The 23,977-nt window shown below is 32.6% G+C and overlaps 1 protein-coding gene across 3 annotated transcripts in view; it reads right to left on the minus strand.

Moving 5' to 3' along the window:
• LOC122524962 (neuronal acetylcholine receptor subunit alpha-7-like) overlaps positions 1–23,977 on the minus strand; it is a 131,000-nt gene that overhangs the window by 22,982 nt on the left and 84,041 nt on the right. For 2 of the 3 annotated variants that reach the window (XM_043647481.1, XM_043647479.1), the window contains one exon: positions 20,929–20,973. Coding sequence is in view for 2 of the 3 variants with exons in the window: in XM_043647479.1 (XP_043503414.1) it covers positions 20,929–20,973 (45 nt within the window). In the remaining variant the exon portion in view is untranslated. Of the gene's footprint in view, positions 1–9,424; positions 9,449–20,928; positions 20,974–23,977 lie in introns of those variants that run through there. The other variant, XM_043647480.1, reaches the window with a different exon arrangement.

The raw sequence follows: 23,977 nt of genomic DNA on the forward strand, positions 1-23,977 counted from the left end.
ATATGTAATATAAAAAATATAGAATGTGTCTTTTACTAGATTTTTACTTGAAAACTATTAATATACTTTTGTTCGGACAATTTAGAAATAAATACATTAATATACCTTAATAACATATTTAATGATCTTAACTTGAAAGTTTTATTTATAACAACGTCGTCTAACAAGTTTTACTTCAAAAAAAGGTAAAATATCGAAGTATATAAGAAAATGCGATTACCGATACGTTATAATATCGCGGGTAAAAGCGATAAGCCGAGATAGAGGGGTGGGTACCCTTATCCCCCACCTTTTATCCATTTCATCTTGTTGAATTAAAACCTACTACGGATTTATAGATCAATGGGATACTTGAGGATGCATCGTAATCGATATCATCTCAGAGGAATCTCCTCGAATTAGGCGACCTTAGAGTCGCATCCCTAGTCTGCACTCAAAAGCTTAAATTATTGAGCCGTGTGAATCTAAATCCTTTGAGAATTTCTTATTCACGTGCATATTTAGTATCGTATCTTTTTCTTTTTCTTTTTTTCTTTTTCGCTTAGTCAAATTCTCAACATCTCTTTTTTTATCAAATACATATTAATAAATCATTCAAGTAAAAAATAAAAATAATTTACTGAAATTTCTCGACCTCTCGTCCTGAGAAAATAATTATATACACATCTAACGCGCGAAATCCGTTATTTGATTATAATATCAAATAAAATAAAATCGTCGATTTTGTATTATTACGATAATTGAAAATGAACATTTGCAGTAATTTTATCCGCAATTAAAATTAATAAACATTTCAACTTTATTATGTCTCTCGCGTATATATATAACGTCTATTTTATTATTTTATTTATATTATGAAAAATATGTTGTCTTCGCGATATCACGCACGAATAATAACGTTTAGCCATACAAAGAGACGAGTGAAAATTGTTTAAAACGAAATATAGACGATAACGAGAATTACAGAGATTTATAATTAGCTACTAGAAATGAATCGAAGTAAAGGAGGAGTGGGGGGAAGAAAAAGAAAAAATGTTTCAAGAGATAAAAGAAGATCGATGGAAAGTGTAAACATTTTTTATTCCTTGTGCCGCGGATTAAAAACAAACTCGTTTATCACTAACGTCGGAAAGAAAGATCGAAGAAACGTACGTGAGAAAATGGAAAGAAAGAAGAAAATAACGAACAAAAAAAAATGGAAAATGAAAAAGAGAGAATGGGAGGTGGTATGAAAAAAAGGAAAAAAGAAAAGAAAATAAAAGAAACGGAAAAAATGGATAGAGAAAAAGACGTATGAGAAAAACGGCCGAGATGTTTCGCACGTTGGAAAATGATCTCGAGTTGCCCTTTGCAAAGGGATGTCGAAAAAAAGAAAAATGAAGGAAAAGAAAGGAAGATTTCCTATCGCGTTTCCAAGTAAAGGCGTTCGTGGACGGTTTGCACGGTAGAATAGAGCGTCGTTCAGGCTGACAAGGGAAGGCTACGACATATAAAACTGGGATTTCAAAATAAGGTTTGAAAATATGCCGGCGTATAGTGAGTTAGGAGATAGCATAAAATATTTTCTTCTCGTTTTTCAAATCGTCCTATTTTTTCCTCTCCTTCTTTTTCTCCCCCCCGTTTTCGAAAAATTCGATTTCGATTTGAAAATTTCAACGATCGTCGAACAGCATCGTAGGATTTATTCGTATTTTTTAATTGTTATCGGAATAATAATTTGATTGGAAATATTTTGATTGTTTTCTCTATAACTGACACGTATACACGCGAGATATTATATTTAATTTTATTACAAAATCTTTCCAAGTTTATATATATTGAAGGTTCTACTTGTAAATCATTAGATTCACACCCATTAGTCACTGACCCCGATTGATTAGCCACTGATGGAGTATGCCGTCGGATAATTAATAATAGCCGCATTGGCACGTTGGTTTACGTGCCATGCATAGCACGTTATTATATACGTACATATGCATTTGAACGCACGTCTCTGGAAGATTCACCGATCATCCTTCCTGAATTTCGACGATCAAAGAGTAATTAGTTAGTGAGTAAGAAAATTAGGATTAGAGGAATAAACAAAGAGAGAAAATGAAAAGGAGATAGGGGAGAAGAAAAAGGGATGGAGAAAAGAAAAGAGGAATAAGAGATGAATAAAGAGGAGAAGAAAGGAAAACTCGAGGAGGATAAAACCTTTGTAAAAATTCTATGGCAAAGGCGTTTTTTCGAACTTAAGGGAGAGTTGTAAATCTCGGATGAAGGAATGGAATAGAAAGAATGCCAGAGGAAACGAAAGATAAAGAGTTAAATGTATAACCAAAAGTTACTAGAGGATTCGACGAAAGATTTTCTTAAGTTTTTTTTCTCGAAAAGAAAACAAAAATAAAGTATACACGTATAATATTTCTATTAGTCGACGAAATTTTTGTTTTCGAATTTACATTACCGCAATAAGTATTAAAACCAGGTAAACGAGAAATCAGAATTGACCTCCTTTTAAAATGCAAACTTCTTAAAAAAGTTTCCGTCTCGTCGTACAAAGCTCGTAAACACAAACCCTTCCATTGCTTCTCTTCGATATTTTACTTCGAGAAAGTGAAATGAGAGGACGGATAAGTACGAGAGTACTACTCGAGACATCCGTGTCTATCTATCTATCTATCTTTCTCTTTTTCTATCATCAACGACAGACACCACCGGCTCAAGTGGAAAACGGTTGTTATCGTAAACTTTAGTCAGTGTGAATTTTGTCAACCGCTTTTTTAAAATAACCGAACGATTAATACGAAATTCGAGAGATTTTCAATACACACATATATATATCATTTAAATTTAAAAACGCAGAGTTGACAGATTTGCCAAGATAATAAATAATAAGGGTTAGGTAAGGTTATTTCTCATGTAATAACGTCGTAATGAGTTAGTAATGCACTTCGTGATTCACTTCATTCTTTCGACTTGAAGGAGAAGCTAATTAAAGTGTCACTGTAATTAAGGCCGCTGCGAAAATGTTGTCGACTCGTCGCCCACGGGAGCGTAACCTGCTTCGTTTTTTTTTGTTCTTTTTTTTGTTTTCTTTCTTTGTTTTTTATATTATTTTTTCTTTTTTTTTTTTTAATTTCTTTTTGTATCCCTTTTCGAGACTCTTCAAGACAATGGGATTAACTTAATACCGGGATCTGTCTATGATAGTAGTTTGCTATAGTAAATTTATAATAATAAATAATATTTAGTTAGCATACACCTCTCTTTAGTTATCGTAGTCCAGATGAATATTTTCATCGATTTTCGTCGTGGCTGCAGGCAGCTAACACGTTGCTAGCCGACCGTGCGACGTCTATTTTTATCGACGACTACTACGACGACTACGACGACAACGACGACGAGAAGAGAAGAACCATATTTCAAAATCTGAGAATGTGTTGGATTTTATAAAAGAAGAGACAAAATAAAATATAATAAGATAAACAATGAATTCTATAATTACTAGAATTAATTGTACGATTTTCTTGCTTTATAGTCCTTTTATTTGATATTCAATCGCACCTTTCCGATCATGGTTCACGTAATATTATTTAAATACTCGTATTCTTATGAACGATAAAAAAAAATAAAAATGTTTTTCTCCATTTTAAATATCTACAAATACGTTTGGAAGAAAAAAAAGTAAATATTCGCGTAAAAATCTAGCCTATAAATACACGTGAGCGTAAGCGAGTACGTACGAAAAGAAAAAAAAAATGAAAATAAAATAAAAATAAAAATGAAATAACAACGCATAGAAATGTACGCGCATCCACGTATACGATGCACGGTTATTTCGATGAAATCTGTCAAGCGAAAAGTCAGAAGGAAGGATCGACGTTAACCCGCTTTTCTTTTTTATCCAAAGTTATCTAAACTCGTGCAACAACATCTGGTCGATGCTCTAACGACGGGACAAATGTCACGGATTTCAAACTCTCTCGTAAAAGGCGTGTGAAAGAATGTTACGTCGTGGAAAAATGCTGCTAACATTGCTGCCGTTGAATGAAAAGGACGATTTGATTTCGATGGGAAGATAAAAGTTACGGGATCGCGTTATCATGATCCCTAGGACAGAAAGAAAGAAAGAAAGAAAGAAGGAATTTCGTTGCAAAGCATTCTCGATTTTCTTGCTTATTTCCTAACGTAGAAATTCCTTTTTCTGAAGGAGACAGGTAATACGTATATATCTATTATATAGAAAGAGGACAAAAAGACAGACAGATGGATAGAAAGAAAGACAGACAGACAGATAAGTAAAAGGAGAACGAGATTCAATATGTTTTGCCGATTGAAGACCATAAGATCTATCCGTTTTCTCAATCGTAATGTTATTTTCTATTCTCGGTCTTTTGATACTCTCGTTTACGTGTGTGCAATATAATGTTGATCTGTCGTTAATTCTTCAAAAAAGTTGCACCAACCTACATTCGTTTTTTTTTTCTTTTTTTATTATTTTCAAATCAATAAATTATATCGATTATAAATTATATTATAAAATGAATAAAATACAAAATTTCATAATACAGAATTGACATAGGTATTGTAAACAAAAAAATGGCTTTTTAACTGGATAATTATTCCTATGACAAGAGTAAGAATAGAGAGAGAGAGAGAGAAAGAGAAAAAGAATTAAGTACTAAAAACAATAATAAAAAAGTAAGAGGAAGTTTAAGGAAAAGGAATGGTCGATTGTAAATCCCTGCTCTGTGCTCATAAACCATAAAATGTTCAAAGCTCTAACATGGATCACATAAAAATGCGAAAATACTTAAGTTATCGAGATCGTGGGAGATCTTGAAGTACCTTCGTACCAATAACATTTTGCCTTTCGTTATTAATTTCAATCCCGTCGTTGAAAAATCAAACATTCCCGTTAACAGAAAAAGTGTGAGACTGGTACATTACGATCTACGAAACAATCCTTTTTCGTAGCTCGCATTTCTACCAACCTCGATATTTCCCTGACATTACGTTCTAGGTCGAATTTTATGAAATCATAATACAAACACTAGAATTAAATACGCACGTACTCATAATATTTGTTTTACGTGTCGTTATGATTTATAGAAACAGAGAAAGAGAGAGAGAGAGAGAGAGAGAGAGAGATAGAATTTCAATTCCAATCGTAACAGCAAAATATAATTTTTTAAACATAGATCGATATTTTACTCCTCTGTTATTTACTCTTGTTATTAAAAATATTTATGAATGGTTAATTGAAGTATTACGAACACGGAGAGTTCTCAATATTACGATATTTCAATAATATAGATGGGCCAGTAATTATGATAGTGGCGTAAGTTAAAAAATTAATACACATTTATTTTATAATATTAATCATTTTAATATAAAATAAATCATCAAATTTGTTCTTCTAATTTGTTGAATTACAATTGCTGTCATTACATCTCATCATCTTACATCTGCTGTCGTAATTACCGACACAAATAAATAGAAGAGTACTCTTATAGAATAAAAGTAAAAGAAAAAAAATAGAAAAAGTAAAGATCAAGAACACTTGAATAATTTCTAAGTATCTTGAAATATTTGATATATAATACTTTGCTTTTGTAAAGTCATCGTAATACGTGTATATTTACGAATAATGAACAGCAAATTATTTTAATGATTTACATACGTAATCATTTCTCCCGGTATAGGTAAAATCTACGTTTTAATTCATCCTCGTATTTTACCAACAACATCCCTAATATCAACCACTCGAAAATAATTCGCAGCCTTGCAATATTCATAAACCGGAGGAGTTGCATGTTTGCGGAAAACGAATTCGTTAGGGTTTAATATTTTAACGATATGCCCTTACCCAAAAGAGAAAGAAAAAAAACTATGAAAAAAAGGCAGAGATAGAAAGTAAAAAGATTCGAACTTTTCGGTAATACTCCTACGATGAATTTCATTAACGAATATCGATCTGCGATCGAGAAAGGAAATGACACAAGGTGGAACAACGATCGCGCGTGCTAGGAATTCCGCAGAGAATACTTTTAAAAGCGTTCCAATCTACCTTGATTTTCTTAATTTACAGTCGACTAATTAAAGTCAATCCTCTTTCTTTTCTTTTTTTTTTTTCCTATTTTCTTTCTTCCTACTTCCTACTTCGTTCTCTATTTCTATGTCTCTCGTGCATTCCTGCTAAAATTCCGGTAATAAAAAAAACGAAAAAAAAAAAAACAACAAAAAGAAAACGAATCGGCGAGCGAATCTCGTAAATTCGTGTAAGAGAAATTCTAATCGAATGAAAATTGCATAAGAAAAAAAAAATACAAAAGAAAAGAAAGAATTTTGTAATATTCGATAAATTCTCAACTTGAATTCTTTATTTTCTTTCGATTTCTTTTTATTGCACATTCTAACTTGTTATTGTATCTCGTGTCCTTTCTAACAACAGAAAATCCTTTAAACGATTCGCTCGATCGTACTTCACGAGTACTGCATTGAATACTTTCCAATCTTTCTTTAACGGGTATGTTTTTCCGTATCATAAAAATTCGTCGAATTTCGAAAGTTTCTTCTCGGCTCGTTTTTTGAATTTCGATCGTACTGCAATTCAATCGAATTCTTTCGAGTTCATTGACGATGACGATCGAGTAAGTACGATTATATAAAACGTCGTCGAATTTGTTTCTCTCCTTGAAGATTAAATGCTCGAACGACCGAGAAACCAATTCCGCTAAAGGGAGAGAGAACGAGAGAGAGAGAGAGAGAAAGAAGATAGAAATAGTAAGAAAAAGAAAAAGAAAAAGGAAAAAAATAAAAAAAAAAATAAAAAGAAAGAGTGAATTAAGACTGGAAAAGAGAACGAGTCGAACTTATTACCACCTTGGCTTTATTGCGAACGACCTTGACACCTTTCCACGCGATCGCATTCGATTATAGGGATGCGCGCGCGCACGCTTCTGTTCCCAGCATGTGCCGAGTTTCTTCCACTCGAATTCCTTATTTTCCTTTGCTTTTTCACCATTATTTAAAAGAAGAAGAAAAAAAGAAGAGAAGGAAAAAAAGAAACGAACAGCGAGCGGATTATAATACGTAAATGCCTGATTCGTCAATACAAGATAATTCTCATTGGATAAATAAAAAAAAGAAAAGGATAAGAATAAGATCTTGATCTCGAGTCACGATTCATATTCCGTGAGTTTCTACGTTTACTACTTGCCACGATTAACAAGTTTCACGATGGAAGACCGGAAACGTAAGGAAACAACTTCCGGAGGAAACTTTAGTCTAGTTCCTTGCTATAAAGCTCGAAACGTTCAACTCAAACCGTCGAGTTTGGATTTCCAGTAGAACGAGGAGTTAATGGAATAAAAGATCCACGTATGTATATATATATAACAATGTATATATATATATATATATATATACTTTACTACTTACTACTAGAACTTTTCAAATATTTAGATTTACCGCCGTATATATTTAACGATCATATTTTCTAAAAACGTTCACGTTTCAAACGAAGAAGATTTCTTCTCTGGGAAAATTGAACCCCGAAGTTTCTTCGATCTCTCAGCTCCCTGACTTTGATTCTTCCTTTCTCTCTTCCTTTCCGCCCCCCCCTTCCTCCCACACCTCGTCTCTCTCCTTCTCTTCCAGATCGTGGGATGTAATTAAAACGTTTCGGAAGTTCGACTGGCGGCTAAGGTTCTCCTTTGTTCAAAGAGTAACTTGCAGTTGCAAGTTTGTACTTGGAAACCCTGACTGTTCGACGAGTAAGTGTAAAGGTAGGGAAGAAAGAGAGAGAGAGAGAGAGAGAGAGAGAGAGAAGAATAGTTTGAGAGAAAGACAGAGAGATAGTAAAGTAAAATCGTTAAAGTACTAGGGCATTCGGCAAGCTGCTTATTTTCCAGTCAAATTCACTAAAACTCGATTTTGTCCTGCCATTTTCCCGAGACGTTGGTCCCTTCGTCTCATTGTTGAGATTCTCGACTATGAATCTCAACATTATGGCGGCCGAACTTCCGGGGCCAGCCCTCGAACTTGGGGAAACCGATATACATTCTACCGGAAGAAAGAGAAAAGACGATTCTACGTCGTTATATTATATAATGTCAACTTTCTGTTTACCGTCGAATGTTAGCTTACGAAGTTATTTGTATGTACAGTAAAAATCTATAATAGAACGAGTTTTTTAGCGGTACTTTTAATCTTTTAAAAAGCTCACAACGAGTGAGGTGATTTTTTTCCCGAATATGTAATAATCAACTTGGATGTAGTAAAATAAATTTAAAAAAAAAAAAATATATATATATATATATATATATATATATTATACATAGTACATCTCAAAGTTAGTTCTATAAAGTATTTCTAGAAAAATTAATTTAATTATATTGATTTAACTCAACGAAATTAAAAAGTATCTACATTTAATTCTCCGTGGACCGACCCATTATTAATAGATAATTTATATGTCACAATTAGATAGAAAAGATAAGCGATCTTGAGTAAAGGAGTAACGAGATAACAGTCAGGAAGTTGCATAATCAAAGGTAGAAGGGAAAAAGAACGAACGGAATGTGAAGAGAGCTAACTTGGCGCTCTGTTTGTGCAACGTAGCGTGAATTTTAGTCTCTTCTTCTCCCACTCCTCCTTTTTCTTTCCCATTTCTCTCTCTCTTTCTCATTCTCTTTTTCCGCAATTTCAATTTCGTGCCAAAAGAATTACCTTTTGGCACAAAATTTTCGTCTCGATGTCACTCGAAATAACGGCAAGGTGCTCTACGATCGATCCCGCTGAAGTTATTTATAATAGAGGAAACGAGTTGAAGAGCCGTCTTTGCCAGCGGCCTTGCAAAACTCGCTGATGACTGACTTTCTAGTAGGTAAAATCATCTTCCTATGCTTTTCACGTGGGCGTTCGTCAGATTAGACATTTAAGAAGTACGTGGATATTATTTCGATCTTATGCCAAGAAAATAAAAAGAAAAGATAAAGTGATCTGAAATAAGATAAAATCAAATTACAGTATTCTATTGAATCTTTTGTAGCAGCTTGTATATTACGATCTTTCTTTTTCGGATATCACTTGGTTACCGTTATCAAAATGTATTATTCATTGTCCGAAAAAGTTCGAGAACAGATAGACGGATAGTATAGCAAGAAAAGTAAATCTGATGCTGACTCAGTAACGATATTCAAATTTTTTCCATAATATGTGTACCTTTCGAAGAATTTGTTATTTCTTTATTTCTTTCTCGGATAAAGTACGTCATGTTTTTAAAATGGCTGCTCCCTTTTCTTTTTCATCGAAATCGAATATGCTTTCCAATAAATTTAATCGAATTTACCGCGTTACGATTTCCTTCTTTTTATTATTTTCATCTCTGGGGGGGGGGAAACAAAAATACAAAGGGGACAAAAAGAATACTTACATTAGCCATTGCCGAGAATTTCTGATCTTGATAGAAAATTATGTAACAGGACAACATACCTAAAGAGAAGAAAAATAGTTTTGTTTGTTAAACGTAGCTCGAATTTCAGCTTTTCTCGTTACATTAAACCCATCTCGAAATAAAGAAAGAAATAAAGAAAAAAAAAAAGACAGAAAGAGAGAGAGAGGAAGAGAGAGGGAGAAATAAAAAATAAAAGGAAAGGCCGGATACTTGATAAAAGAATTCTCTTTTTACCCTAGCGAGTGGAAAAAAAAGGGAAAAGCACCTTTCTTTGAAATTGTTATAACATTGCAAATTATTACTTCTTCGGTATATAACAAAAGATGTCGATTAACTGAAGTTATCGATTATTGTTTATCTGCTTACAAATACAAAGGAGAATAAGAATTTTCTCATCTGTCATGAAATGGAAAAATAATTTTTCTCGCAAATGAAGTTCCTTAACACTACGTTTCTTTTATTATTATTATTATTATTATTATTATCTTCAATCTAATGCAAAAATTTTAATGACGAAACGTCGACTGCTTAGCAATCAATCAACGTAGAAAAGTTTTTCTTGTGTGTCTCATGAGAGAAAAAGAAAAATTATGTAAGAAATCAAGAGACTAGAAAAATTATGTAAGAAAGCAAGAGACTAGGAATAAAACAAATAAAACTAGACATAGAATAAGATGGAAAAAGAGAGACAAAAAGAGAGAGAGAGACAGGAAGAAAGAAAGAAATGATCTCCATAATGGTAGACGCAATAATTAAGGAAGGTCGAATTTCCATTTTAGCATTCGAAAGCGCGCAATCTGCTTGCCTTTCATCGATGCTTAATTAAACCAGCACGAGCTGGAAAATCTCTTCATTGTTACCTCGAAAACGAGCGAGGTTGAACCAGTGGGTGGTCGGATGAGCACGCTCGTATGCAAGAGAAAGAGAGAAAGAGAGAAAGAGAGAGAGGAAAAGAGAGAGAAAGGGATGATAGGCCAAGCTAGGTAGGTACAGCTTGAGAACGGTGGGATAATACCGAATACAGATAACTGATACTTCGATCACGTTTTACGAATACGAGTCGCTCGATTTTACCGCAGAAGAGTATTTTGTATTATCTTACGATCGTTGAGAAAGGATAGAAAGAGAACCTTACTTTGGGCTGGGGATCGAGGAGGAAAGGGAGAGGGGTGAGTGTCCTACTGTCATAAACTTTCTGACGAAGAAACTTTCCTAGGAAGAATGAAACAAAAAGAGAGAGAGAGAGAGAGAGAGAGAGAGAAAGCGTAGAACGAACAAACTAGGTATCCTTTTTTTTATGCGGTAAAAGAAGGTCAACGAATATACAGAATGGTCCCATAACTATTACTTCTTTAAAAAAACTATGAGAATTAGGATAAACTTTTTTTAACGAGATTTAAATGCTATTATATTATATAATATTATATTTCAAGTGGGATCACGATAGTAGATTTAAAAATGATTTTCAATTTTAATAATTTTTCTAACTTAAATTATTTTTCTGATTATTTTCTTTGTAGAGTGTCAGAAAGAAACTTAAGAATCAAAAGTAATTTACCAAGGATAATCTTCGACTATCGATCTCTCTCTCTCTCTCTCTCTCTCTCTCTCCCTCTTTATGCAATCAAAATATCATCACGAACGTTTCCTAGATTTAATCCAAATAAATCAGCAAAGCAAATAGACCGAGATATTTATTTACGTAATGGATAAACTTCGAAAGAACAGATTAAGTAATGCAGCAATGTTGTTAAATTTCGATCACTTATATTATATATACATTTTTTTATATAAATAGATATCTCCGAATAGATATTATCGTGACGTAAATGCTTTTTTCTAAACAATCTCTCAGTGAGATTTGCAACTATACATGTACATATATATATAGATAGATAGATAGATAGATAGATATGCACGTCAAGATAAAAAGGTAATAAAAATGAAAAAGAAATAAGAAAGAAAAAAAAAAAGAAATAGATAGATTGGAAAAAGAAAAAAATTGAATTCGATGAATACAAAGTTCAAGGGAAGTTTCGAATTATTTTCAAGTTCGTAGATTTCTTCTATTCATTTTCGAATATTAAATCAAATAATTTCTAATTGGATAATTGAAATCCCAAGTTAAGTTCTAATTACTAGTACGAGATGAAACGAGCTAGTAAGTGGATAGGTAGGTAGTACAAGAAAGGTAAGAGAAATTTCACGCTAAATTCTAGAAGAATGTGTCCGAATAGTAGTAGTCCTTTCACGAGGGTTCGACAAGCGTGCTGAACTCGTTGTTTAACTCGATTTACTGGCTCTCCAGTCAGTTAATGCACCCTTCTCTCTCACTCTCGATCGTTCGAGTGAGGTCAAAATTTATGGCCGAATGGTGGCAGTCATTGTAAGCACGATGAAGATTTCCTTCCTTCCTTCCTTCCTTCCTTCCGTTCTTTCTCAACGGATGTTTTGAATCGAGATACGCTATGCGATTCTGTACGGTGCATTCGACTTCTTATCATACAAACCATGTATAAGTACATTTCTTTCACCTCAGGCAAAAATTCTTTTTCTCGCGAACGTACTAAAGGTAAGTTTCGAGTAAGTCACTCTAAATACAAACGATCCAGCCATTAACGTCGAGGAAAACTTTCGAGTTGCGATTTTCGAACTGGATTGGTACCTTTTAGTGCTTGTCTATCGCTATCTCACTCTTACACTATCTCTCTCTCTCTTTCTCTTTTAGCATCCACCCTATTTCTAATTTCTTTTTTTCCCTCTCTCTCTCTCTCTCTCTCTTTCTCTCTATTTCTTTCTTTCTCTCGCATACACCTTTATGACGTAATTCGATTCTCGTTAAAAGCCGGCCAATATCATCTCACTCGCTCGTTCGTTTGCTCGCTTAGTTTTCCCAAGCCAAATGAATTTTCTTAGACGCGGTTACACTTTTATCGTAAAACTCTCCTTTCGTTTGGTTTCATTTTTAACTCTTTACATAATTTGTTGGCAAACTTTTAAGTAAATATTTGCCTTAATGCCGATACCCTCGAGAGAAAAAATTACCGATAACATTTATTATTACATAATATTAAAAATAACTCATCGAAGGAAACATATTTCTAGAAAAAAAGTATTATAATCATATAAACATCAAATAATAATGCGATAGTCTTAGTAGTTTAAATACGATCGGGTTTAGAAACGTATCAAGATGTTTTAAAAGTTATCTTTTTTTCCATTTAAAAAGAATATTAGTTTTATTTGAAAAAAAATATACAATAAGTGAGCACCGAGATCTGAATGATCTGATTGATTTCATGAAAAATGCTTTCGCATGATTCCGATTATGTTAGATTGGAATTTAGACGACATGAAATTAAATATTCCATCCGTTTTTCTGAATTCCCTTTGCGTCGTTCGATAACGCTCTTGCGATCTCTTCTGAAAGATACGTGCTGGTGACGGCATCGAGATTCAAAATAATTCGATTTCGTGAGCAGAATACATACTTATATGCATATGACACATACACACACACACACACGTATCCTACACATATATGCACTTGCATTTCTCAACTTCACACGTAATAATATTCTTCATTTTCCGTTTGAAAATAAATAATAGATATGGTATAAATATAAACGTCAATATTTAACAACGATCGATAATAAAACGCTATGAATAAATAATTAATCGTACCGCAACTACTCTGATTTTTCTCTTTTAACAAGTGTATAATTTGTTTGAAGAAAAAAAAAAGAAAAAGAAAGATACAATTAAGAACGAGGAAAGTTCTTTTTTTTATACGTAAATACGCGTGCGTAAATAACGCACGTCCCTCTTAATCATATTTAATTAACCCGTTAATTAAGTAGCTACTTTTTTTTTTCTTTCTTTCGTTTTCTAAAACTATGTCGCGATGTGTCTCATTGTTATACTCGGGTTATGTACAGTCTTTTGCGTTGATTCCTAATTAGCGACGAAAAATGAGAAGGAAACATCGATGAACCGGAAGATGCGCATAACGTCGATAATCAGACCCATACCTCGAACAAATCTACCATGATTTACCACCACGAAGTTACCGTAATTCATTTTTCACGAATTAACGTTCGTAACTTTTCTCACTATTGTTCTTTATCACATTTCTCTCGTATATCGATTTATTATTTATGATCCTTCGTAAACTTCATCGATATTTCATATATGTCAATGTTCGTCAATATTCATTATAAATAAGATAAATTAATGAAATTTCTATAGATTATCAAAATAAATTAATCCTTTTTACCAAAGCGTTAATTAAAAGACAAGAGATCAGAAACAGCAATCGACCAAAACAACACGGCTCGACTACCTTTTATTTCACAATCGAATGAATCCTAAGAGCTTTTGACGAATGCAAATACCTAGAAGTGAACAATATTTGTTCTTGATTTGAAAGAAAATAACTCGACAAACGATTAATGCATTAACAAAACCATTAACGTAACAATGCTTTTTCATTCAAAAGCTGAATAGTTTATATTTTAGTCGATTATTCAACCCTTTCGTGCTTTCTATGCCATTATGGACGTGCCTTCGTATCTATTGTTCTCTTAAAAAAGCCGTTAGCTGATAGTAAGTTTAACTACGAATCAATAGTTGAATCGATTTTATACAACGTTGGAATTGTAAATTTCGTTCTCACGCATGTACGAATTTAATCGTCGAAGCGCTTCCATCTTCCTTGATCCACGTACGTCGATGTACATATGTATTCATTAATTCATCAAAATTATTAAACCAATATTAAAAAAGGAAGAAAGAAAAAAAAATACAAGAAAAGAAAAAAAAAGGAAAACAATAACAACAATATAGATATGTAATCCATGAAGAAATCTAACGTTTCGTATAAACCAAGCGAATAGTTCGACGAATTGCAAATGCGATTTTGAAACTGTGAGTGAAAAATAACAGAGCGTAATAAATTAATTAATCCTTACGCTTCTGAATTCACCCAAAATTCTCGTACCACCGTGGCAAAAGTTTACGAACGTTAAATCACGAAATTGATAAAAACGATAAAAGCGACCGACGAGTTATACGAAAAATGATATACATAGGTTTATACACACAAACATACATACATACATACAAACATACATACATACATACATACATACATACATAAAAAGTACATGTAGATATATATGCATACGCTCAAAATTCTACCCATAAATCTTACAAATAAATGCTCGATCGTTGGATATTCCCAAAATGAGAAAGGAAAGGGACGCTTGTTATTGACATATTTGAAATGCCTGTAGATTGCCCTTAATCCTTTTACAATTCCACGACAATAACCATTTCAATATCGCGTTTCTTGGCGTTACTCGACCACGAGTAATAATGCATCGAATGGAAAGAGATAATGTATTTATAATCGGCATACATTTTCCAACGGAAGTTACGAATGTTACTGACAGTGGTTTCAGATACTTCGATACTTGTGAAATTGCTGCTTTGTGTTAATAAAATGCTCGCCCACGACAGACGTGACTAATCAAACGAGTATCGACATAAACTGGATCGCGAGAGAAAGAGACGGGAGATAGTTATAATAGAGTAACTTCTCTATCGCGTTTCAAGAATTCACATTAGATTTCGTATAATTATGTGTATTATAATATTCGAAAATTCGTAACAACATTTAACATTAATTTTCTCCCTTCGTAAAAAATAAAAACATTCCTTTAATTCATCATTTATCTATCTATCTTGAATTAATCCAAAATTGATCTCATCCTATTATTTCATTAGTATAACTTGAAAATTAATATGGTCAAGTAAAGAGTTAGAGGAAAATAAGAGGATGAAAAAAAAAGTCGAACAAGGAGTAAAAACAAGTGAGAGGGAAAAAAAGAAAACTGGATGTACGGTAAAGAGAGTAAAAACGAATACTGATGCTGACTTCTCTCTCTCTCATAATGTTAAATAGAACAGTTAGGGTTGAAGGTAGAAGTGCTCTACCTACTCTCTCGACATGCTCCACTCTCTTCTAGTATCTCAGCCCAGTGGAAGGACTGGTGGTGGTAGGGTTACATTCGTGCCGAGAATTTCGTTTTTGCGATCGCGTTCTCTCTTAGAAACAGTAGCAGTAGCAGTAACTTGTCGTTCACCTAATCTCGCTTTGGATATTCACTTCGTAAAGCTCACTCACTACTATTGCTTTTCTCTTCACCTTATTCATCCGACTAGGAGGAGGGTTCCTGCTCGTTTATTTAATCGATTCGTTTAATCGTGCGAGTAGGACGATTCTCAAAGGAACGCTTTGAGTGTTTCGTCTTTCTAGTCCGTCAAGCGTTTAGAACGAAGTGTTACTTCTACTCTACGTTAATCGATTAAAACAATGACAATGGTCGTGAAAGAAGGATGTTCGAACGTTGTTTATAAAAATCGATCGACGATGCTAGTACTACCTTCTTTCGTTTTGCGTTTAGATCTAGTATAACGTTGTTTCAGACGAAAAGACACTTTTCTTATTATTAAATCTCTCTATGGTCACATAATTTACCAGCACGTTGGTCTTTCTATTAGATATTCGCGTATAATATCGAATACCTTTCGGGTCAAACGACAAAAGCTCGAAGAATTTGCTTTCATGTAAAAACACGATGACGATGTTAGCGAACAACCGAACCGAAATCTTAACCACTTTTCAGGAAATAGGTAATCTTCTTTGAACATGTAAATGCCTACATGCATACATGTAATATGCTTATCTTATCGTTTCGAAAGAAGATTGAAAATAACAGAGTTGGAAGTTAACTAGATTCAACTAAAAAACATGAAAAAAGAAATCATCCTAATTGTATTTTTCTTCTATTCCGTGATCGTGTCTTTTCAAAGTTATAGAAAAGAAAGTAAAGGAGGAGGAGGAGAAATAAAGAAAATATCTTCTACGCGGTCTGTCAATAAAATGAGATAGGAAAGAGAAAGGATTTACTCTTGGAATGAGAACATTTTCATGAAGTTTTAACATCTTGCAAATCTATCTTGAAACGTTGAAAGATTTTCTCGAAAGAATAAACGATTGTGTAGAGTGATTTAACAAAAACTTTTGCTCTTTCTGTTCTTCACTTTTTTTTTACCGGTGTATTCTTTTAAATGACTAAACTTCGAATGGACTACCGTCAATATCTTTTGCTAATAATTTTAAGCGTTTCAGAAAAAAAAAGAAAAAAAAATAATGAAACAAGATCATTTGTGCGAGTTAAAAATGCGAATTTTTTTCATCGGATTTACGGTTGAAACGCTTCCCATTTTTATTTTATATTCGATCGAAAGGAAAATGTACGTGACAGCGCAATCGAAATATCCTACGACGTTTTTCTCGAATATCTTCTCGATTTACATTGGCAAAAATATATCTACTTCCAAGTCAAACACACCTGCATCATTTTATTTAACACCGAACTTTATTCGCATCTGCAAAAAGAGAAAAAGAAAATAAATAAAGATAAAAAGAGAAAAGAAAAGAAAAAAAAAAAAAGAAAAAAGAAAATGTTTCTTCGCATCGTCTACTTCAATTCATAATAAAAGAAATAAATTTTTTCTTTCTTGAAAACTAAATAAATTAGAGAGAAGCACTTTCAACAATTTATACGGCCACCGACGAGAGACCCATTCGTATTTTCACGCGAAAGTTAACTTTCTGAAACGCCCCCTTTTCAAAGATAATTTCACTTGTCCCTTATAATTTGTAATTTCTTCTCTTATCATTTCTTTTCTCTTTGCTTTTATTATTATTATTTGACTTTACTTTTCTTTTCTTTTTCTTTTTGTATTCTTTTTTCCCTTTTTTTCGTTTTAATATTTTAATTCAACGATAACGAATTTACTCAAGCTTACATTCGCATGTAAATAATGGTGAAACGTTATCATATTTTTACCCTCTGTAAAAATAATAATAATAATAATAATAATAATAATAATAATTATAATAATAAGAGTAGAAAATAATGGGTAAACTCGTATCTCTGTTTTCCAATAAAATTCTCCGCTACTTTATTTTCCTCCTTCTTGAACTTATCCAACGGAGCGTAATCAAAAAACGAGCTTTTTTAGAATTAACGTTTCTAAATCATGAAGGGGAACATTAATTTAAACAAAAACGATTCGTTTCATAAACCGCAATGAAAGCTTGCAATAAATTCGCTCTATTTACGCAAGCTGCTGTGTTACGGTTACGGAAGCTAACTCGTGAAGCCATTGTTAGAAAATGCCGAAAGACTAGGTGTGAAGGACAATTTTCTCTGACGAAAAGCGTTGCTCTTCTCATGTTGCTGTATTACACATATTCAACCCTCGCGATAGGCACACAAACACGTTCACACATATGTATATATGTATAAATATGTACATACATGCATTCATACATATATACATACGTACAATGTACCAAAACCCCCGAAAACTTCTTACTGCGAACTGCTCGTTATTTCGTAAAAAAGAGAAAAAGTAACATTCAAACGTTATGGCATGTTCTGTATATAGCTGTCGACAAAACTTTCCTAAATTTTCAAGAATTTTTCTCTTTTCAAAATGTCGAGAGACAACAAAGAGAACGAAAAAAAAAGAAGGCCAAAAACTAAAGAAACAAAGATAGGAATGGAATCGAATCGATTGACTGGAAAAGAACGAGGTTTTCGAAATACGATGTTTTGAGTAGAAAATACTTTTTCTATTGATTTTTTTTTTCTTTTTTTAAAGTTTTATTTATTCATCGTGGATTGGTTTTAATCGACAGAAATACGCGAATTTAGTTTTATTCGACGCGAATATATTTATTTATTTAAAATAAATGTTATACATCTAACGTATATACATAACCATTTTTTTACTTTAGCTCTTTGACTTTTTTACTTTGACTTTAGTTCTTTTACTCTTGAACTCTTAAACTTTGACTCTTTAGTTCTGTACTCTTCGACTCTTTAGCTCTGACCCCGTAACTTTGACTGATTCTTTTTAACTTACATTTTCTTCAGACATACTCATCCTCTCACCTAAAGAACCTGGCAAGGATAAAAGACTCGTTTCTTCTTAGAAAAAAGAATATTAACTACTACGAACCTAATTGATTCGACGTTTAATTAAAGAAAAAAAAAACATTCGAATATATAAATAAAACACACTAACAAAAAGGATCAGTCCTGGTCTAACAAATAACCCTCGGATTAAACATCTCTCACCCTTAACGAGAAAAATATTACAAATGAAATATGAAAGAAACAAAAATACGTAGCATTAATAATTATTTTGCGCAAACACGCGTATCAATTTATTGAAACATTCTTTATTTGCACTATATACTTGAAAATACTTGTAAAATATTATTGACGTTGATTTTATTTCAAATTCGATACTAAAAATCGCATGTGACGAACGTCAAAAGGAGCCCTAATGGATAGAAAAGTCAAGGAATTACGTTTTTCAAAGTTTTAACGCGAACTCGAAGGCAGAAAGCTTTGATAAGAAGCTACTTTACAGTTGCTTAACTTTGACGGGAAGTTTTTGATCTAAAACATTACATCGACTTTTCGTGATAACTTCCGAACGGCGTGCGAACCATATGAAATTCGAAACGATCCCGTAAATCTCCTTTATGCGTCAAATTTAACATGACATATAGGCACCGTGATATCGAGGAGCATTCATTAAATTTGTCGAATTGAACTATCGAACGACCGAACGCCTCGTTCAAAATTAAACAAGAAAAAAAAGAATACTTCGAATCACCCAAATATTTGGATACTTTGTCAAATTGAATCATATTTTTCAACCCGAACAAAGTATTCTGAATTTTTGAATAGTAAATGACGCGTATCTGTATGCTGGTGTGAACTATGTGAAATATGAAAAAGAAAACAGAAAAATATAATAATAAATAAAATGATTTTTTGTTGCAGCTGTCATGAAACAAACAAGAAAAAATAATTAGTTGCATATTTATCATTTCTAGAATTTTTCAAAAGTTATTCAATAATCAAACATATCCGAATATTTCGATAAATTGGCTGTCCGAATAGATAAATATCTATAGATAAATCTTGTCTCCACGTTACATTACAATAATATAATTGAAATGATTCGAGGATAATCCTATTACGAGCGTAATAATTGAATTCGTATATAATGCGTTGAAAAAAGAAAAAATAAACAAAAGGAAACATGATAACGCGTTAAAAAGTTCTATTACGGGCGAAAAATATTTGAACAAAATGTGTTACGTCCACTTCGTTGTTTATTCGTCGAGTGTTGTAAAAGGCATAAAATATACGAGGAGTACATAAAATACATAGTTATGTACGTGCGTGCAATTAGGAAAAAAAAAATTCTCAAAAAATAAACACCTTGTTGGAGAAATTTTGCAGTTGTTTCCATGAGTTATATACAAATTATCGATAGAGGAAACAAAATAAAATTATTACGAAAAAACATTTGATTGATTAAATAAATATCAACGCGAACACGAATACGCACAATTTGAAGTTAATCGAGTTAATTTTGGGAACAACAAGAAAATCTTCGATCTCAAAGGAAAGATGATTAAAATTTTTACGCTTAACATAAGGAAAATAATGACAGGATACCAAACTTGAACTAGTAGCGTCAAACTCATATATGAACAAGGACAATCAAATTTAATTTAACACGAAATTTGAGGGACAAACGAAAAGTAACGACTTGAGAAAAAACATTTATATGTCGCACCCGTGTTTCAAGTTACGAACCACGGGTCGCCGTGCTTGACACCACTGACGAAAACGATTCGAAAGAACAACGTCGTTTAAAAAAGAAAGTTCGAAAGGACAAGAAGAATGACCGCGTGACTCGTTACTTCTTCGCAACTTGTCCTAACAAGAACGCGTTAGCCACTCGAGTTTAGTTTCATACTGAGAATCTAACCTGTTGCCGATGATTCCATTTATAATTGGTCTTTGTAAATAATAAAAATCGATTTCACGTGTACGAATAGAACGAAAAGTATTCGTTAACGTTTAAGTAATTCGCCTCAATGCGTCTAATGGCGAATGTAATTGGCCAAATTGAAAAGTTATAAAACGACATTTACCATGTCATCTCTTTTCAATTCCTTCTTTTTTATTTCTTTCTTTTCGTTGGTGCGTTTTTACTTTTTTTTTTTTTTACACAAAATAAAACCTGGATTATTCCACATGACAGCAGTACAACAATACGTGGATAACTGAAATTAACCTCGGCAACGGAACCATTCCTACACTATATTCACATTAGGAATACGGATTTATTTGAATTTATTTCACCATTTCTATATATTTTTGGTTTAATTTAGCGTCGGTTAACATGCCGGCAGATACGTAAAAGCATCCGAAAATGTATCGATTATTCTACACGATTTAATTGGCAGGAATTAGATCGTACAATTTTAACGAACGCTCGTTACGCCCTTTTGCCTTTTCAAAGAATAAACTCACCAACTTCAGCCAAAGATTCGTGATGAGCAGTTGGTTCTTCTCGTCCTGAAACACGAAAAGGAAAATATTTCTTAATTGGTATATCGAAAACCACAAAATTCTCGGAAATTTACGTAAAATTATTCAAACTGGCAATAATCGAATATCAATGAGATGATTAAAAGTAAATTTCTCTATGAAATTACGGTAATTAAATAGCAACGTTAATTACCTTGTTCGTGTTTTTAAACAGCAAATTGGATTGTTCATTTTATTTAAACAAAGCGTTCCGTTAGCACTGTTCTGCTATAAAAACAGCGAAGTTTCGTTACAATGAAACTTTGCAGTTAATACGCGTAACATTTTCGAGAATTTGCATTGTTAATTTTCAAAAAATGCAATTTATACGATTAACGTACGATAATAACATTAGTTTATACTAAAATCTTTAAATCTTTTTAACACGACGAAACCATTATTTACTCGTTTAATTAATTAATTACAGATTTAATTGGACAATTTATTATAAAAACAAATTATTTAGCGAAACGTTTTCAAGTGAACATTTCAGAATTTCTAATTTATTTCATTTAAAACGTTCATGGAACGTGATGTTATCGCACATATAAACCGATGTTATTTTTCTGGCATGCACTTTTCAAGTATATACGTAAGCATATACATATGTGTATATAAATTTCGTTTCGTCCATGAAAGAATGTCATATGTTAGAAAGCTTTCTTCCCGACATCGTACTCTTTCGAAACTTATGGCAAAGAGTTGTCGATATCCGTTAAGGGAGTCGCATCTGTGTTCGGTTCTAATATCGAGAAAGTAAATACATACGTCGATGGATGCACGATGTTACTTTTGCTTGTCATGAAACTTCCACCAAACATTCGAACTTTGTCAATGAAAAAAAAATATATAACAGGAATGCATCGATGATTAACAGGCATTACAAATTGATAAAAACATCTTTAAAATTTATTAAAAAGAAAAAAAAAACAGGAAATAAACCTAATGGAAACAAACATCAAATTTACGAATTTCATTCGATCATCAAAGAAAGAAAGAAAGAAACCAGAAACGAGAGAGAAAGAAAACGTGCATAATTTGTTAAATCTCTCTTCTTTCAAAGAATCCATTGAATGAACGCTGACCTACATAAATTCCTGAAAAAGGCCTTAAAGAGAGCAACTAAATTACGGTAAGGATAATTCGTTAAGCACAAAAATTAGCTACCTGTAATATAGGTAATTGTATATAAAAAAAAAAAAAGAAAATAAAACAGAATTTATATTAAAATACTGTACCAAGTGAACTTTTTCGTGGAATTTCTTTTTTCGTATTTCATGCAATTTAATATTTTTCCACTCTCGTTAGACACTTATCATCATTCGATTTGCAAGAAACATTTTTCAACGAGGCAAACATGCAAGTAAAAGCGTTCAATATTTTTCAGAGAATATGTAACTGTCATAGATGTATCACTTGATATATGCGAAATAACGTTTTACATAAAGAATATCATATCCTATCCTATAAAACCGTCTCTTCTGATAGCGTGGATAAGAGGATTCTATCTTCTTTCTCTCTGTTCCTCTTATATCTTAGTAAAAAATGTCTGTAATTTAAGGGGAAGGAATAAAATGAACCTTTCGTTGTTATACCTCTCTCTCTCTCCTCCTCCTCCTCCCCTCTTTCTCCTTTTTTACTCTTGGCACATATACGTTCTTCCACTTTCTGTTCAGAAATCCTTTGCGCCGAAATATTGCCAACCCCTGTCACGTATAGCAATAGATTCTCTCTACTCTCTTTCTCTCTCTCACTCTCACTCTCTCTCTTTCTCTTTCTCTTTGTTCAACAACGCTCTCATCATGATTACAAGTGTGTTTCGCATATACGACCGACGGATGCTTGGCAAATATAGGTAAGTACATATGTTGTCGACATTTGCGAGCAAACTCGAAATATACGTTTAAATTGAACGATCTTTCAGCTACATGGCGGGCCATCTTACATATAGATATACATACAAAAGATATATATACCATATCTGTTTATGTATTTACGTGACTACTATGCGTACGTATACTCCCCTTCCTCGTGCATCGCCTATTATCATCGTCTATAAAATCATTTTATTTTCTTAATGATAAAATCGCATAAATATGAGCCATACGCTTTTATACGATGACACACCAATGTAATCGTATTTTTTGTTTTTTTTTTGTTCTTTGTATCATAAACTCTTATTTAATATATTCTATATAGTTGTGGTCGTAAATTTTATATATACCTAAGTACATACTTACGTCATACGTATGGTATGTACATTCTCTCTACTGGAATACTTTTTTTAAAGATGAAAAATTCATATGCACTATTTTGAGCAAAAATAAAAAGGAAGTAAAGAAAATTACAGCATCTTTTATTCGTTTGTAACACTCTCCAAGGTAAACTATTCTTCGGCAATGTGAAAGAGAAAAATAAAGAGTAAATCGCTTTAAATAATTCATCAATTTGCATTGCTGATTTTATTCTTATTTTTTGTTCTTTACTCATTTTATTTTTGTTCCTTTCCTTTCTTTTTTTTTTTTTTGGTTTGCTCAACAAACATACTCGTATTTCAAACTCACACTTAAATACCGTTCACGTTCTAGAAAAGGAAAATTCCATGTAAATGCGCTTGTCGAAGTTTAAGCGAGCGGTAAGCAAATCACGGGGTTACAGTTCCCTCGTAATTCATAGGGAAATATATTTTATTTCGTATTTAACGATTTCCGACAAACTTTTATATAGAGTAATAATAATTCCGACCTCCGACATTTCTACCGACAGTGAAAATTAAAAATGTATTTTAAAAGAACGTAGAAAATTGCAATTTCTTTGTTGATTATGTCGATTGTAAGAACAATTGTGTTTTAATATAAAAGAAAATTATCTTGTTTACTTTTAATTAAGAGCTTGAAAATGATTAAATACTCGGAATCCTTCGAAATACAGTTGTCATAATTTTTGTTGTCTCTTTTATTTCTCAAAACGAAGTAAATATCGAAGAAGAAGG

Source organism: Polistes fuscatus, unplaced genomic scaffold (genome assembly GCF_010416935.1).
Source record: "Polistes fuscatus isolate 324 unplaced genomic scaffold, CU_Pfus_HIC Scaffold8, whole genome shotgun sequence".
Lineage (NCBI taxonomy): Eukaryota > Metazoa > Arthropoda > Insecta > Hymenoptera > Vespidae > Polistes > Polistes fuscatus.